This window comes from Perognathus longimembris, chromosome 23 (genome assembly GCF_023159225.1).
Source record: "Perognathus longimembris pacificus isolate PPM17 chromosome 23, ASM2315922v1, whole genome shotgun sequence".
NCBI lineage: Eukaryota > Metazoa > Chordata > Mammalia > Rodentia > Heteromyidae > Perognathus > Perognathus longimembris.
In genome coordinates this window covers 13,225,903-13,241,508 of record NC_063183.1, presented here as the reverse complement: position 1 = coordinate 13,241,508, position 15,606 = coordinate 13,225,903, and the positions used below count along the sequence as shown (strand labels likewise).

The window sequence follows — 15,606 nt, the reverse complement described above, 5'->3', positions numbered from 1 at the left end:
GCAATGCTATTTTTAAGACTTCTTCCATCATTCTCATGATCAGCTTGTCTCTCTGGACTTCAAGAAAAAAAATTGGAGTTTGTTACATCCACAACTTTGAGTTTATGAGGCTGCTTTTTCTGGGTTTTGTTTTATTTCTTTTCGGGGGTTAGGACACATCCAAAATAGCCTGTCTCTCTTTCTCCTTCCTCATCTTCCTGGCTCTTCCCCCCGCCCCCTCCATCTCTCCTCTCTCATCTCTCCTCTTTCATCTCTCTCCTCTCTCTCTCTCTTTCCTACCTCCCCCAGTCCCCCCCACCGCCCCGCCCAGAACCAAGCCAGGAAATGAGTAGGCCCTACAGAGCCAGGATTCTCCCCTCCTGATTATTCATTCTCTCTGGCCATGTTACTCAAAATCTAGTGAGGTGGCCCGTGCCCATGCCCGTGCCCGTGCCTGTGCCTGTGCCTATTCTGGGAATGTAAATCCCAGGTCTTCCATGGAGAAGAGGCAACAAAGCACTCAGGAAAACCACATCTCCAAGACAGGTGCCACTTGTTGATAATCATGGTTAGATGCAATGGAGGAGGATCCTAAAAAGTCATTTTCTTTTTCCTTTCACAAGATTCAGAATGTTTTGTTGTTGTTGTTGTTATTTACCTCCAAAATGCTTTATCTGGGGGGGAACGCCAGGTTTAATATGCCTGAGAAATAGAGAATTCAGTCTGATTCAGTAAAGAGGCACACACATATACATATACACTTATACCTAGTCTGGATCATTGCCCTAGCCCTGAGTTCATGCCCCACAACCACCACCACCAGCAACAACAAGGACACAAAATAGGGTACCTACATGTGATGTTTGCTGTACCCCTACACAGAAGCTCCAGATGATGGAGCCCTAAGCTCTCCGTACCCTATCGATTGCTCTGTCAAAGCCAGCAACATAAAATTCATTTTATTATAAAGATTCCTTAGAAACTAGAGGTGGTGAAAGTTTGAGTTTCTGGCCCACACAGACAGGTTTATCTATCTGACTTTTATTTATTTTTGGTTGTACTAGGGTTTGAAGTCAGGAATTCATGTATGCTAGACAGGTGCTCTACCACTTGAACCACACCCCAATTTTACAGACGAAACAATTTAGGGGGGTTTCATTTTTAAAAATGCATATCCAGTAGAAATGGACCAGGACTCAGGCATCTAAAATTTTAATATAATATGCTTCCGGGTCCTTCTGACGTATGACTAAGTTTGGGACCCACTGATGTAGAGAGGAGACTGAGGCAATACTAAGCAAGGTTCTTCTTTTGTATACAGTGCAAGCTCGTATTTGTTGGATAATTCGGTTAATCGATTCATTCCATTAGTTGGATAATGCTAATCACAGATCCCCTTGGGAGTGATGGTACAGGCTAATTCAGTCCAGTCCTCCAAAGGAAAGAAACTTAATTTTCTTTCTGTATAGGCATCTTCACACATAATCATGGATCTGCATTTGAACACATCTTTGCCTTGTGTTCTCCACAGAACAATCAGAAAGTTGTCATTCGCTGGCACACTGTACCTCTCTCCACATCATGACATGGTAGGGGGAGGGGCAATGCTAGCTGCCGCTTTTTATTTTTTTTGTTTTGTTTTATTTTTGTTTCTTTTGCCAGTCCTGGGCCTTGGACTCAGGGCCTGAGCACTGTCCCTGGCTTCTTTTTGCTCAAGGCTAGCACTCTGCCACTTGAGCCACAGTGCCACTTCTGGCTGTTTTCTGTACATGTGGTGCTGGGGAATTGAACCCAGGGCTTCATGTATAGGAGGCAGGCACTCTTGCCACTAGGCCATATTCCCAGCCACTAGCTGCCATTTTTGACTGCTACGCAATTGTAAATAACTGCAGATTTTATTTGCAAAAATGGGATAGCATAATACCTTTAGGCATACGTTTGTGTACTTTCATGTAAGGTTGGCCCAGTGCAAGTAAGAGTTTTAACGTAACTCCCAAACAAAGTTTACCCAATTTGTATCAGAAATGAAAAGGAGTCCAGAAGATCTCCAGTGCAGTTGTTCAAAAGGTTGGTGGGTATGTTTCTGAACAAGATGTCCAAGTGCCATTGAGGGGCTTTGAAAAATAATGTGTTATATTTTCTGCACTCTTCTTAGGAACATGTCAGTGAAGACCAAAGATGGATTATGACTCTGTCAAATGTAGTGGGGTTGGTTTTTTTGAGGCTGAAATATTAAAAGCAAAATGTACCTGTGGTGAAGTCAAGGGTATTATTTATTATCGGTTAGCAAAGCAGGAAATGCTCAGAGTACTACTAAGTCACCTTCTAGCCCTGAAGATTTGTGTCTCCCTACCTACAGATTATGACAAATGAATACCAGCCTCGTGCCTTAAAAACATTGCAACATGTTTCTATGTCTCATTGTTGATTAAGGAAACTCACTGAATTCTTGAAGCATGTATAGTATTTGGGAGGTGGGAAAAGTATTAATACCACTGCTACTTGAATTGTTTGCATTCTAAATCAATGAACATTTATTTCTCTTCATTTCATGTGATTTCTTTTTTGTTTATTAGCACAAAGAGTTTAAGGTTTATTACAGAAAAAAAGGTCTTTCCTTTTTTTTAGGCTTGTAACTTTTGTTTTTGAGAAGTAAAGGCTGTAAAATGGACAAATTTGAATAAACCTAAGATTGCATGAAGAAGAGATGTTCTTAAAAACCACACAAGCATGACTCTGTAGGCAATGTTAGAGGATTTTGGCATTCATGGTTGAATTTTGTGCACACGTTTTTTATTTCATTTTCTCTCTTAATTTGCATGCCAAGAAAGTGGTTCCCTTTTTTTTCCCCTTTCTTTTTCTTGTTCTTTTGTTTCCTCTGTGAATATAGTGTATATTTATTTTGATCTCATTTTCTTTTGGGTAGATTTATATTTTTGTTTTGGTAGTGACATTTAGAAGGAGGTATTTTGAGTATCCTTGGTTGAATTCTTTAGAGGTTATTAGCTAACTGGTGACAGAAGGAAAAAAAAATCCCAAACACCCAAACCAACCAATCCTGTTGACATTAGTCGTTTAATTATTGCACTATGTATGATTATAATTTCTCTAATTTGCATGTTACAGAACTGAAGCCAGGACAAGACATAGAAATTAAAGCAAGAGAATGTTACCACGTGGTTGTTGATTGAAATAATAATGTGCATGTTGTTTCCTTCTTACTCCTGCATGCAGGGATTTGGGTTCGTAACTTTCGAGAATAGTGCCGATGCCGACAGGGCGAGGGAGAAATTACACGGCACCGTGGTAGAGGGCCGTAAAATCGAGGTGCATGTTCAAAATATTTTCCCTTTCATCTTTTTTGATCAATGTCTGCTCCATGCTCATTTGTTTCCTGTAGATGCATCACTGCTGTCTTGTATGTGATTTCCCCCTCCCTTCTCATTGTTTATATATATATATAATATATACGTTATATATATATTTTTATATATATAAAAAGGAAAACTGGCCTTACTCTATTATTTTTTAATTTGACTTTATGTTTGCTCTTTTTTTTGTGGTTGATTTTTTTTTTAACTTCTGAAAGGTGAATAACAAAAGTAACATGAAAAGGTGAATCAAGTCTACAGTAGTTTTTATTTTTTTGGTTTTCCTTTTAAATTTTATTTTCCATGTTTGATAAATGACGGGTGCAGGAACGTTTCATTCCAAAGAGAGAAAGCCAGGAATGAGCAAAGCAAGTCAAAAACGCGAGTGAGGTAGTCTTTTATTTTTTGTTTTCCGTTCTTATGTCAGGGTTGGAGAGAGATCTGCAGTGGTCTACAAATGAATCATTTCACCCAAAGGGTGAAAGCCAGAACATTGGAAAAGATTTGTTCAAAATAATAAAAATAAGTAAATAAATAAGTGAGGGGGGGGAAAGTGAGAGGCTTTGCCATAAAACCTTTCCTTAAAAATAATCATTTAAAAAACAAAGAAACCAAATTGAAAATTTTGCATGCTTTTTAATTTATTTATTTTTGGTTATGCCAAGAATCCCAGTACAGGATTTCCAATTTGCCTCTCCCAAGTCTTGTTCATTGAACAAAACCTATAAATACAGGGTCTGAAATTCCAGATCTGCTATTTGTACCACTGAGAACTCCCTCAACAAAGCCACAGGGTCATCATTATTTAAAAGAGGGAACTTTGAAAAAAATATGATATATACCAGTTTACAAATTGCTTTAGTCTTTGAAGTAAGCTGTTGCATATTTTGCCTTTTCATTTCCCCCACCCCCCTCCCTTGGACAGTAACGCTAGGCCCCTCACCAAACTCTCAGTAACCCTGGTAAATGTACACAAACCATGCTGGCCGTGGTGCAGAATGGTAAGTGGAGCCCCATCTGCCGCTTCACGTACTTAGCGCTGATATCTCTCTCTATATATACATTTATATCTCTCTCTATATCTATTATCTACCACGTGAATTTTTTTGACTTGTTGTATTTTCTTGGTGTTCTATTTTTTTTATCAATTTATTTACTTAATTTTTTTTTTTTTTTTTTTGGATATTGGTCCACCTTGTAATTTTGAGTGTTGGTTGTAAGCTAGCCTGGGAGGTTCTGACTGGTTAGAGTGATGACTTGTTATAATATCCTACTCAGATCGTTAAGCTCCATCTCGTGTGACCACGACGCACCCTCTCCTCTGTCCTCTCCTTAGCTGTGACACAGAGCTTGAATGATGCCTTTCCTTCTTGCCTATGTGCAGAGCTTTTGTTCCAAGTGTTGAATGCTTTGATGTCGCTTCCCCCCACCCCCCCAAGTGTTGCACACGGCTTAAACTCCTTTGTCTCTTCTTTCGACGTAGCTCGTCTCTTCTCTCTCTCCTCTGCATGTCCTTCCATATGAACTTCATTTATGTTTGTTTGTTTGTAAAAATAAAACAACAACAAAAACCCGATGTATCCTTTCTGTGTCACCACGGAAGAGAAGCATGCTTTTCAGTCTCCGCAGTCTCTTTTTGTTGTTTTTTTTTTTTTTAATTTCTTTTTGTTTTTTTCCTTTTTTGTAACTGTCTCTTGATTAAACTGTTCAAATGAGGTGACATTGCTTTACTGAAATGATCTGTTAGTCGAAATGGTTATGAAGCTAAATGTAATTCTAAAAAAATAATGTATGATTTTTGTTATGCACCTACTACCTTTTTAAAAAAAATAAAATTAAAGAAATGCATTTCTTTCTTTCTGTTTTTTTACTTCTCAGTTTTTTTTTTTTTTGGTTTCTGTTTTTGTTTTTTAATAAGTAACCACAGTCATAATGCATGCGACTAATAGAATGTCAGGCTGGCCTTGGACCGCACGCTCACTTAACTTTTCTGTGTACATAGGTAAATAACGCCACTGCACGGGTAATGACAAATAAAAAGACCGTCAACCCCTACACAAATGGTAAGTAGAGAAAGGCCGCATGCAAGCAACCCCCTTCATCCCTCAACCTCTTGAGTCACTTAACCAAGGGATCTCACAACAAAGGCAAGTGTGTTTTTCAGGGACAAAGGCAGGGGAGGTTTTGTTTTGTTCCTTATTGATAGCACCTTGTTAACCAACACTATTCATCCTCTAAGTACCCTCACATAAGTTGGCTCTGGCTTTGAGTCTTCTAGACTTCAGTCTTCTCCTAAGCTTCAGAAGGTACTTAGATGGTGCTTGTGGCTAAAGTTCCACAAGGATAGCAACCTCTGAGTGTATTCTTTGCTCCATTCCGGGTTGCCCAGGGAGGGCTGATTTGCAGCTAAGTGAGAGTGTGTATTAGAGACCCCCTGAAAACAATGTGTTTCTGCACTTGGTTCTCAAAACTCCTCAGAAAGTGATTTCACATGAAGTAGGGATGTAGGGCAGTGGTAGAGTACTTGCCTAGCACACCCAAGGCCCTGGGGGGTCAAGCCTCCCACACCACCAAATTATTACTTTTTTTTTTTTTTTTGCCTGTCTTGGGGCTTGGACTCGGCCTGAACACTGTCCCTGGCCTTTTTGCTCAAGGCTGACACTCTACCACTTAAGCCACAGTGCCACTCTGGCTTTTTTTTTTTTTTTCCTGTTTATGTGGTGCTGAGGAATTAAACCCAGGGCTTTATGCATGCTAGGCAAGCACTCTACCACTAAGGCACATTCCCAGCCCTAATTTTTTTTTTTAATCACATGTATATAAGCAGTCATTTAAAGGTCTTTGGGAAGTGAGACTGGGTGACATGTAGCTCATGATCACAGCTGTTGAGGAGGCTGTAATAGTAACAGGATCGTGATTAGAAGCTAGCTGGGACAAAATGTTAGCAAAAAATGAGCTGTGCTTTGTGTGTGCCTGGAATCCCAGCTACATGAGAGACATAGTTAGAATAATTTTAGTTCAATAGTGGCCCCACCCCAGACAAAAATGTGAAAATAAGACAACAAAGGGCTGGAGGTGTGGCTCAAGTGGTAGAGCACCGGTCTGACAAACGGGAAACTCCTGAGCTCAAACCTCAGTCACACACACACACACACACACACACAATTGGTTTTTTCTAGAAAAGTATTTTGATTCCTTAATCTTCCACAAAATAAGTTTCTCCTAAAATACATGGGACAGGGAAATTCACTGTTAATGCTGAGTACATACTTAATAGTACCAAAAAATTAAAAACATAGTGGTGCATTAAAATTAATTACCTATACTTAATAGAATGCCATACCCATAAAAATGAGCAAAATGAAGACAAGAAAAGGTCTCATCCTGAGTGAAAAAAGTGATTAAAATATATATGGTATGATTTCAACTAAATTCTGGTACTACTTCTGTGGTAGTTTGAATGTTTGTAGAATTCTGAGACTGGAAACAATTTTCATTAACGTATAGATTTTAAGAAATATTTTTGTGTAACCAAAGGAAAAGAAAGATAATTTCTGCTTGGGAAATTTTAGTTGGAAGTGAAACAAGGAAATAGACTTATTTAGAGAAAGAAAGCAATTGTTGGAAAACTGTTAAAGACAAGGGTAACATATTTCGATTAAGTTAGTTTCCTACCACCTCTTCATAGGAAGCCAGGAATAAAAAACAATGGATTGTCTGTTGTTTTACATCTTGTTTTCATGTGTGTTTCTTTAGGACATATGCTCTTATGATATTCACAGTATTGCCTACACATATTTGACAAAGAGTATCACAACATAGGTTGCTTTTCGGTGGTCTTTGTCTATCACAATGACAATCATTTGATGTTAATAAAGGCAGGTTAATTCTTTCTGGTGGTTATATGATATTGCATAGAGCAGATTTCTGAGTTAGTGGAGCACTTTGGTGCTGATTGACAATTGGTTTGCTCATGGGTTTTGGTCTGACTTCTATAAGCAGCCATGTAAGCATTGAGTAGGAGCTTTTGATATATTTCCTTCCTGCCTCCAACGGCTGCCTGTTTGAAAACAGTCTAGTGGTTCTGCAGTTCTAAAGGTGCGCCATTGAATTACCCTCAGTGGACTCCGAGTCTCCATTGGAACACCCTAGAGTGGTGTTTTCTGCTGGCCATGTGTCCCAGCACCCTCAACCCAGAGTACACCTGCCCGTGGTGTAGATAGTTGCTACAACACACCAGACCCAGCTATTGAGAGAGCCAGTTCTGACTGATGCCTCAGGAGGTCTTTCGCACTGGGTAAAAGCCCAGGCATGGCACTGGTACACGTTCTCATGAGATGGCATGGGCCCCACCGCTGTGCGTTTTCTTGAATTAGGAAATCAAAATCCCTTCAGTGTTCTTTAGGGCATTTTCTGGAACATTCAGCCCAGCAGCAGAGCCGTGGACAAGGCAGCGTGGAGTTTACCTGTATGCTTTCTAGCACACACTGAGGCAATATTGAGCACTGGGGATCTTGGCCAGCATTATTCCAAAGAAGATTGAAGCCCCCTGACCTGGGGGCAAGCTAGGTTTGTGGAGTATGGGAAATCGGCTTGATTTACTGGTTCAACACAGTCCCCCTACTGAGGCCCACCCTCAGAGGGGTCTCTCTGAACTGCTGTGCATCTGATATCACAATCCCACACTTGTGAGTCTGGGCTTCTCTCCATTGCTTTTGTGGGCACGGGCTGGGGTGGGGAGGAGGCGGGACCCTGGGAGTGATGGGCTCTATCAGCTTTTCTCATTCAGTTGTAAGCCTCATTGTTCAATTTAATGTCCTTGATCGAAAAATCTTGGAATTTTGCAAGGCCTGGGGATGTCATGCTAACTGCCTAAGAAATTAAAAAATGGGATCATTTTGTCCATCTTCCTGACAATGGCAGGCTCAGCCCTCCAGCAGGCTCATCCCTGGGGGCTCTTCCAGGTACTAGAAGGAGTCACAAAGGCTGAGTGTGCCCATTTGCATGCCATTTGCATTCCATTTGCATAAGCCTTGAGCAGAGGTGATTTTCAAGGGCTAGCTTCTCATTGCCTCTGGTGGAAGACAGTCTCCTGGAGCAGAGTCCTTCATTGGACATATCACAGCTCTCTGTGTCAAGATGAAGCTTCCTCAGAGAGGGGAAGGAGCCAGAATCCTAGCCAGAAGACAGTCCACAGCAAACACTCTGTGCTCTTTTTTGTGTGTGTTGTTTTTTTTTTTTTAAAGAATAAAGTCAAGTCAGTGTTCACAGAGCATCAAATCTTTGCCAGACCATTTCAGGTGCAGGGGATTCATGCTGGACCCAAGTCCACAGGTTGTGTTAACAGCTACGTGGAAAATAGAACTGGGAATTGAATCAAAGGTAACTAAAAGAAGGAATGGAAATAACAACATTGAGGGACAGGTTTTGCGAAGAAAGCAGAGACTGAAGTAGACTGATTCATAAATAGGTAGATAGATTGGGGTTGGGAGTAGATTGCTAGAGATAGAAGATCAGATAGATAGATAGATAGATAGATAGATAGATAGATAGATAGATAGAGAACAATACCAATAGAAAGGTGGCTATATAGACATAGATACAAACAAACAAGGAATATAGGCAAATAAGGGATATGTGATTTCTACTATCATAGACACATCTTAGAAATGTTTCTTTGAGAAAATAGAAGGGCAGTAGGGTTAGCTTATGGTCATTAAAATTTAAATAAGGTCCCCATTTTGTGAATGCCATACGCCAGGTTTATATTGCTGAAGGAGGTATTTAAAGGAGCTAATATAGATGTTGACATGAAGCAAAATCTCCTCTTGTGATCTCAGGTCTCTTTGCTGTTCTTAGAAGCACAGAGAATTTAGGAAGCTACACCTGGCCCACCCAGTGGACCTGAGTCTTCACTGTTGGAGACATTCTGTGACACATCCAAATGCTGACCTACTTCTTTTCTCCAGAACATTCATCAAAGGACATTTTGACACCTGGCCCTTTGCCCAAGGATGCAAGGGCAAAATAGGATATCTACCCCACTCTGACTTTCAAGAGTTCTATAATGCATGCTGCTATAAAGATTTCTCAGCAGCAGGGAGGGAAAAGAGCCACAGATCCTCAGACGCCATCATTCCTTAAAAATGGTCTCCTAAAAAGATGCTTGGGGTCTTGTGATGTGTTTCCCTATTTTTGAACCCTCTTCTATGCTCTCTTTCTGTGTCAGAATTTCTAAGGAGCCATGAGCCATGTTAAAGAAATCTTTCCATCTTCTATTTTGGAAAATCACAGTCTGTTAATCTCATAGACAGATTACTTGAAAGTTACCTTAGATATCATGCATTGATTAAGGATTTTACGGTTCCAGGATGCATTAAAATGTATTCCACACTAAATCTCTAGGGGATAAAAAATACCATTTTCTTTACTATTCAGATAGCACTTCAGAATTCCCCAGTATCTCGAGGTAATCATTAGGAAAGATAATAGGTATGGTGTGTTTCAGCAAAGGATTTTGTTTGTGTGAGTTTCCAAATTCATATAAATTTAATGCAAAAGTCTTGTGATGGATTATCGAGCGGTGACATGTGAAATAAGACAAAACTGAAATTATTATCGTGGTTCTAAAACTATTGATATGGTAGGAAATTAATTACACCATTTTCAAAAGGCTTACCTGTACCTTCTTGATGGTTCTCCTTCCATTAACTTGCATTGGCAGAAAAAATCATAAAAAGGGCAAGAATCTATTTTCTTACATATAACTTTGAATATTTTTATGCATGCAATGCTTAATCTATATCTTTTAACTTTAGTTTTATGTATATAATATGTGCATGTATGTATGCATATATATATCCAGAGATAGACAGACAGATAGATAGGCTAATGCACTTAAATAACACTTCTGAGAGTCTTTAGGTCAATCCCCAGCACCATAAAACAATGCTTCTAAAATATGGACTTGCTGTGTGCCAGTGGCTCACACCTATAATCCTAGCTACTCCGGAGGCTGCCAGCCTGGGCAGAAAAGTCCTTAAGACTCTTACCTCCTTTCAACCACCAGAAAACCAGAAGTGGCACTGTGGCTCAAAGTGGTAGAGCACTAGCCTTGATTGAAAACGCTTAGGGATAGCACCTAGGTCCTGAGTTTAAGCTCCATGACCACGCCACCCCCCCCCCCAAAAAAAAAGGACTTGAAAAACAATACTTCAACCCATCTCTCTGGATCATAGTGACTTGACAGGAATAAATGTTTGAATGGAAGCTGATGACAATTCTTTTGTATGTTTGCTTTAAGGCTGGAAATTGAATCCTGTTGTGGGTGCAGTCTACAGCCCTGAATTCTATGCAGGTAAGGAGTTTGCTCTCTGCATGGTGGAATGCTAGTCTTTGCTAAGTGTGCTTTGGCTGTCTGGATGGTTTCTTTGGGGGCAAAGGCAAGGGTATTTAAAACCAGTTAATCGATGAGAGAGCCATTCCACTGTGGGGTGAGCGTGAGCTCCTGCTTCCCAAGACACTTCACAGTGGCTTTGCCCTAAAGAAAAGCATCACAGCTTTATTCAGTCTTCAACACACGGAGGGTGGTCCATGCCCATCGTACTTCAGTGTGCCTGGACATGTCTTTGTGTGATGCATTTCCATGTGGGGTTGTCTTCTTCTCTCTTCCCTGGCAAAGTAGAGAGGTGGCTAAGGTATCCTCATAATGTGGCAGTCATTCAGCCAAGTCAAGGATAATTTTGAAAACTAAAAGAAGAAGAAAAAAAAATTTAAGTCTTCTTAGCTCTACAAAACAATTTCCCTTCTCTCTACTTTGCTTTGAGGATTTGTCTCTCTCTTCACCCCTCCTTGGGAAATAACCCTCTTAGGCAAAAACAAAAAACAAAACTTAGTTAACAAATCAGGGAAAGGAGAATATGGATTTACCAGTCGCTGAGACTTCCCATCTTGATGAGCTGGGATTGCCTTTTCCTGTTGCCTGAGGTCTCCTTGCCAAGCATCAGGCTGCCCCCTAATACCTAGAGCCCCAGCAACAGACTTAGCCCATGAAGGGAGGGAAGAATCTTAGCTAGTTCGTTGAAAGCTGCTCATTGAGTGACCTTATGATGCTAAGCTGTATTCCTGGATTCATTTCTTCCTGGGATACGACATTTCTGTCTTTTCTCCCCTGATATAAAGCATCAACCCTGGAAAAAGAGAAAAGGACTTAGCTACAAATGCATTAAAAAAAAAAACCCCAGCAGTTTGCTAAAAGTTAATATTTGGGGGCTGGACATGGTTTGGTACACCTATCATCCCAGCCACGCCGGAAACAGAGGTAGGGTGGTCTTGGTACAGTCTGGGCAAAAGCTAGCAAGATTGTCTGAGAAAAACAAAGTAGGGATGATGGTCATGCCTGTCATCTCAGTGACTCAGGAGGTAGGAATAGGAAGGTTGTCATCCAAGGTTAGCCCAGTCAAAGACATCAGGCCCTATTTGAAAAATAAAGCAAAAAGGGGAGGGGGTGTAGCCCAAGAGGTAGGGTATAGACCTAGCATGCAGGAGGCCCTGAGTTCAAACCCAAATGATAACCTAATTTGGGTAAGTGTGGGAAAGTATGTGAGCCTGAATTCTGGCTGGGAGGTAGGCAGTTTTCAAGTAGATGGTCTTTACCAAGTCCTAGATGAAATCCAAGATGGCACCCCTGCTGTGGAGCTGCGTCCACACAGGGTGAGGGGAGCTTAGCTGTGCAGCTCTCCCTGACTGTCCACCTCCTGTGAGGACACCCAGCAAGGTGAGCAACGTGGGAACCACACCCAGACAGCCCTGTCTTGTGTCCTGACTCCCTTCCTCACCAGCACTGTGCTCTAGGCAAAGTTACTTAACCTCTCTGTGCCTCAGTTTCTTCATAAGGGATGATGGAGGTATTTACTAGCATGCAAGGAATTCATATATGAGGACCAGGCTGCACACGGAACACGATATACATGTTTGGGAAATAAAAAATGGGAAAATTCACATCCCACTTCTGGGAGGCAAGGGGAAAATTGGCTGAGAGCTAATTTGTATTGGTTCTGAGCATAAACTTAGACGTAGAGGCTGCTGCTGCTTCTAATTATTGTTAACTCATGAGAAGGTTAGATCTGTTGTTCTTCTGCCCATTCCAGGGGTGTGATTGCCTAGGATCAGGGCTTGGTTGTCTCTCTGTTCAAGGAGCCCATGAAATCAGTGGGATACATTTGTCCAAAGCTGAAGATTCCCCCAGGGCAACAGTGAAGTTAGAATGCCATGGCTCTGCCTCTGCAGACACTCCCAGTGTCTGCAGTGTCCCAGTGGCCTGAGGGGGTGCCAGGTCTCCAAGCACATGTGTGTGTGTGTCAGGGCCCATGCTCCTGTGTTCAGGTTTGCTCCCCAGAGACCGGAGGGCAAGGACAAGAAGCAGGGAGTCTGTCTTTGGGAGGGAGTTGTGATGGAGAATTGTGTCTTTTTCCCAAGTCTGGTGCAGCAAGTGGTTGCTGTTCATTCTTGACTCTGTTACCCAGAGAAATACCAGATATGGCCATGCATGTGTTTGCAGGTGTTGAATAGGTGTGACTTACATGAGAATAAATGGATCCGCATTCCTAGTAGAGCATCAGAGCAGCAATTCAAATTAGCCCTGGGCTCTGTGTCAGCCATGAGGGCCTTGGGCTGCCGGTGGAGAGTAAATTAGGAGGGTGACCATGCGGTGAAGACTTAGGCGCCTTGCTAAGCACTTCACCTAAATGAATGTAATCCGTCCTTGACCTCATGGCAAGAGTACAGGTGAAGAAACAAAGGTACAAAGAATGGATGTAGTGGGGGTTTATGATTACACAGCTGGTCAGAAGCAGGGCGGATGTGGAAATCCTGTTTTGCTCAAATCTGAGCGTGAGTTATATAACTCACACACAGACACACACACACACACACACACACACACACACACACACACAACTAAGCCTGAGTTATATTATTTAAAAGAGAGATATTAAGAGCCATAATTCCACTCAGCCACATCCAATGGTCCTATTACTGCTCAACTCAAAATTAATGAAGGAATGCCATCATTCCGGGTGATCCCAATCACCACCATCACTACGTCAGGTATCATCATTGGTTGTGTCTAGAGACATTTTAAGGAGCCTGAACGACCAAAAATGATCCCCATAAGCTATTTTAATAAATTCAAGTTCTTAAAACGTTTTTTCAAGTGAGAAAGCCAGGTACCAGCAGCTCATGCTACTCAGGAGGCTGAGATCTGAGGATCACAGTTCGAAGCCAGCTCCTAGGCAGGAAAGTCCCTGAGAGGCTCTTCTCTCCAATGAACCCTCAGAAAACCAGAAGTGGGCTGTGACTCAGAGTGGTAGAGCACTAGCCTTGAGCTGAAGAGCTCCGAGACAGAGCCTAGGCCCAGAGTTCAAGCCCCATGACTGGAGAAAAAAAAAGGCAAGAGAATGGGGAAGTGTATTAAAAAAATCTGATTATCTGTGCTTTATGTTGCCTATATGGGGACTAACCCAGATTACCAAATGGCTCTTCCTTCACCTTGACATTTATACATGGAGTTAGGCAGATGCCAGGATAATCAGACAAGTAGGGAAATGCCACCACCATTTCCACATGCCCCAGCAATTTCTCTGGGATCTTCGCTGATCCACAACCACTTAGGAGTCTGGCCAGCTTCAATCCCATGTTTCAGGCACCCATAAGTATAGAAAGTGATAGGGAAAGTGGAGAAGATGTCTAGCTGTGTATCCACTTACCCACGTGCATACTTAAGCATAATTATTAATGCCATGCATTTCCATACCCAAGACTAAGAATTTATATAGCATCTTGAGTTCCCCTAGCTATATATTTTTTTTAAAAGTATAGATTTCTCTTGCAATTTTGAGAATCTGCCTCAAAGCTGAAACGAAGACCTTGTCATTGATTTGCTTTGGATATTTAGAAGACCAACCCCGAATCTCTCCAAGATAGAAAACCTAGACATATGGCTCATTTCTATATAGGAGATGGTGTGTTAATGACAAATTTCATCATATTCCCACAACCTAATTATTGATTTTTTCCCCTGAAACTTAGCCAGAATTAACCACCCAGACTCTGATTGTCTCTCCGAATGGGGCATGTAAAGTTCACATATTTTGTAAATTAAAATCAATATTTTCAATCTCTCCTAAAGGTAATTTTCCTAATTTAGTGGACTTTTCCCTAACATTTATTTTCTCTTTTAATTATAAAATGGCAAGTTATTGATTCTTGTAGATAACCTTTGCATGCCCTGAGTGCATTTTTATTGCTAACGCAGGGTAGGGTGGGGGAGATTGGGAGTACTACTTAATGAGGACCTTTAATTACTAGCTGAAGAGTATTAATTTGCTTTGATAAATTATGACATTTGCTCTCACACAGTCCCCCCATATGCATACATTCCAGGGCAGGCATCTAGAAAAGAGGTTTCAAAATGTCTTTCATTTTGGCTGCTGTTTTCCCTTAATTCTCCTCCAGCCAGACTTAGACAAATTCTTTCAAATTCTTATTTCACACCAGTTTCCAGAAGCAGATATACAAAATCAGAATATTCCAGGAATGAATATATGTGTGTGTATGTGTTTGGATAGATAGATAGATAGATAGATAGATAGATAGATAGATAGATAGATAGATAGATAGATGTAGGTAGGTAGAGAGAGAGATGGATATATAGATATACCTCCCATGAAAATTTGTTTTCCTATGAAGTTAAAACAGCATTGATTATTTTCCTATGAATCATCATCATCATCATCAGACTCCTTGAGGCTTCATCTCAAGATATATGATTGAGAAGTCAATTAAAGACCAGGGGATCTTGAAGACTTTGGCCATCCTATATAGGCAGGCAGACAGACAGACAGATAGGAAGGAAGGAAGGAAGGAAGGAAGGAAGGAAGGAAGGAAGGAAGGAAGGAAGGAAGGAAGGAAAGAAAGAAAAGAAAGAGCCATAGCATTATAGAGTTCAGGTAAAATGCAGGGCACTAAGTCAAATCATAATACCTAGAGACATCTGTTTCTAACAACCCACTGTGTGTGTGTGTGTGTGTGTGTGTGTGTGTGTGTGTGTGTCTTAGTATTAGTATTGAGGAGGCTTATACTTAGGACCTGGGCACTGTCCCTTAGCATTTTTTAATGATTAATTGGAGATAAGACTCTCGCAGAGAGTCCTGCCCAGGCTGGCTTGGAACCAGAATCTTCACATCTCAGCCTTGCA

General features: G+C 41.1%; 1 protein-coding gene across 9 annotated transcripts in view; it reads left to right on the top strand.

The window, feature by feature from the left end:
• Positions 1-15,606, top strand: part of Rbfox1 (RNA binding fox-1 homolog 1) — a 929,373-nt gene that overhangs the window by 833,317 nt on the left and 80,450 nt on the right. For all 9 annotated transcript variants that reach the window (XM_048332274.1, XM_048332271.1, XM_048332270.1 and 6 more), the window contains 3 exons: positions 3,214-3,306; positions 5,353-5,413; positions 10,654-10,707. In XM_048332274.1, the coding sequence (XP_048188231.1) occupies positions 3,214-3,306; positions 5,353-5,413; positions 10,654-10,707 (208 nt within the window). The remainder of the gene's footprint in view (positions 1-3,213; positions 3,307-5,352; positions 5,414-10,653; positions 10,708-15,606) is intronic.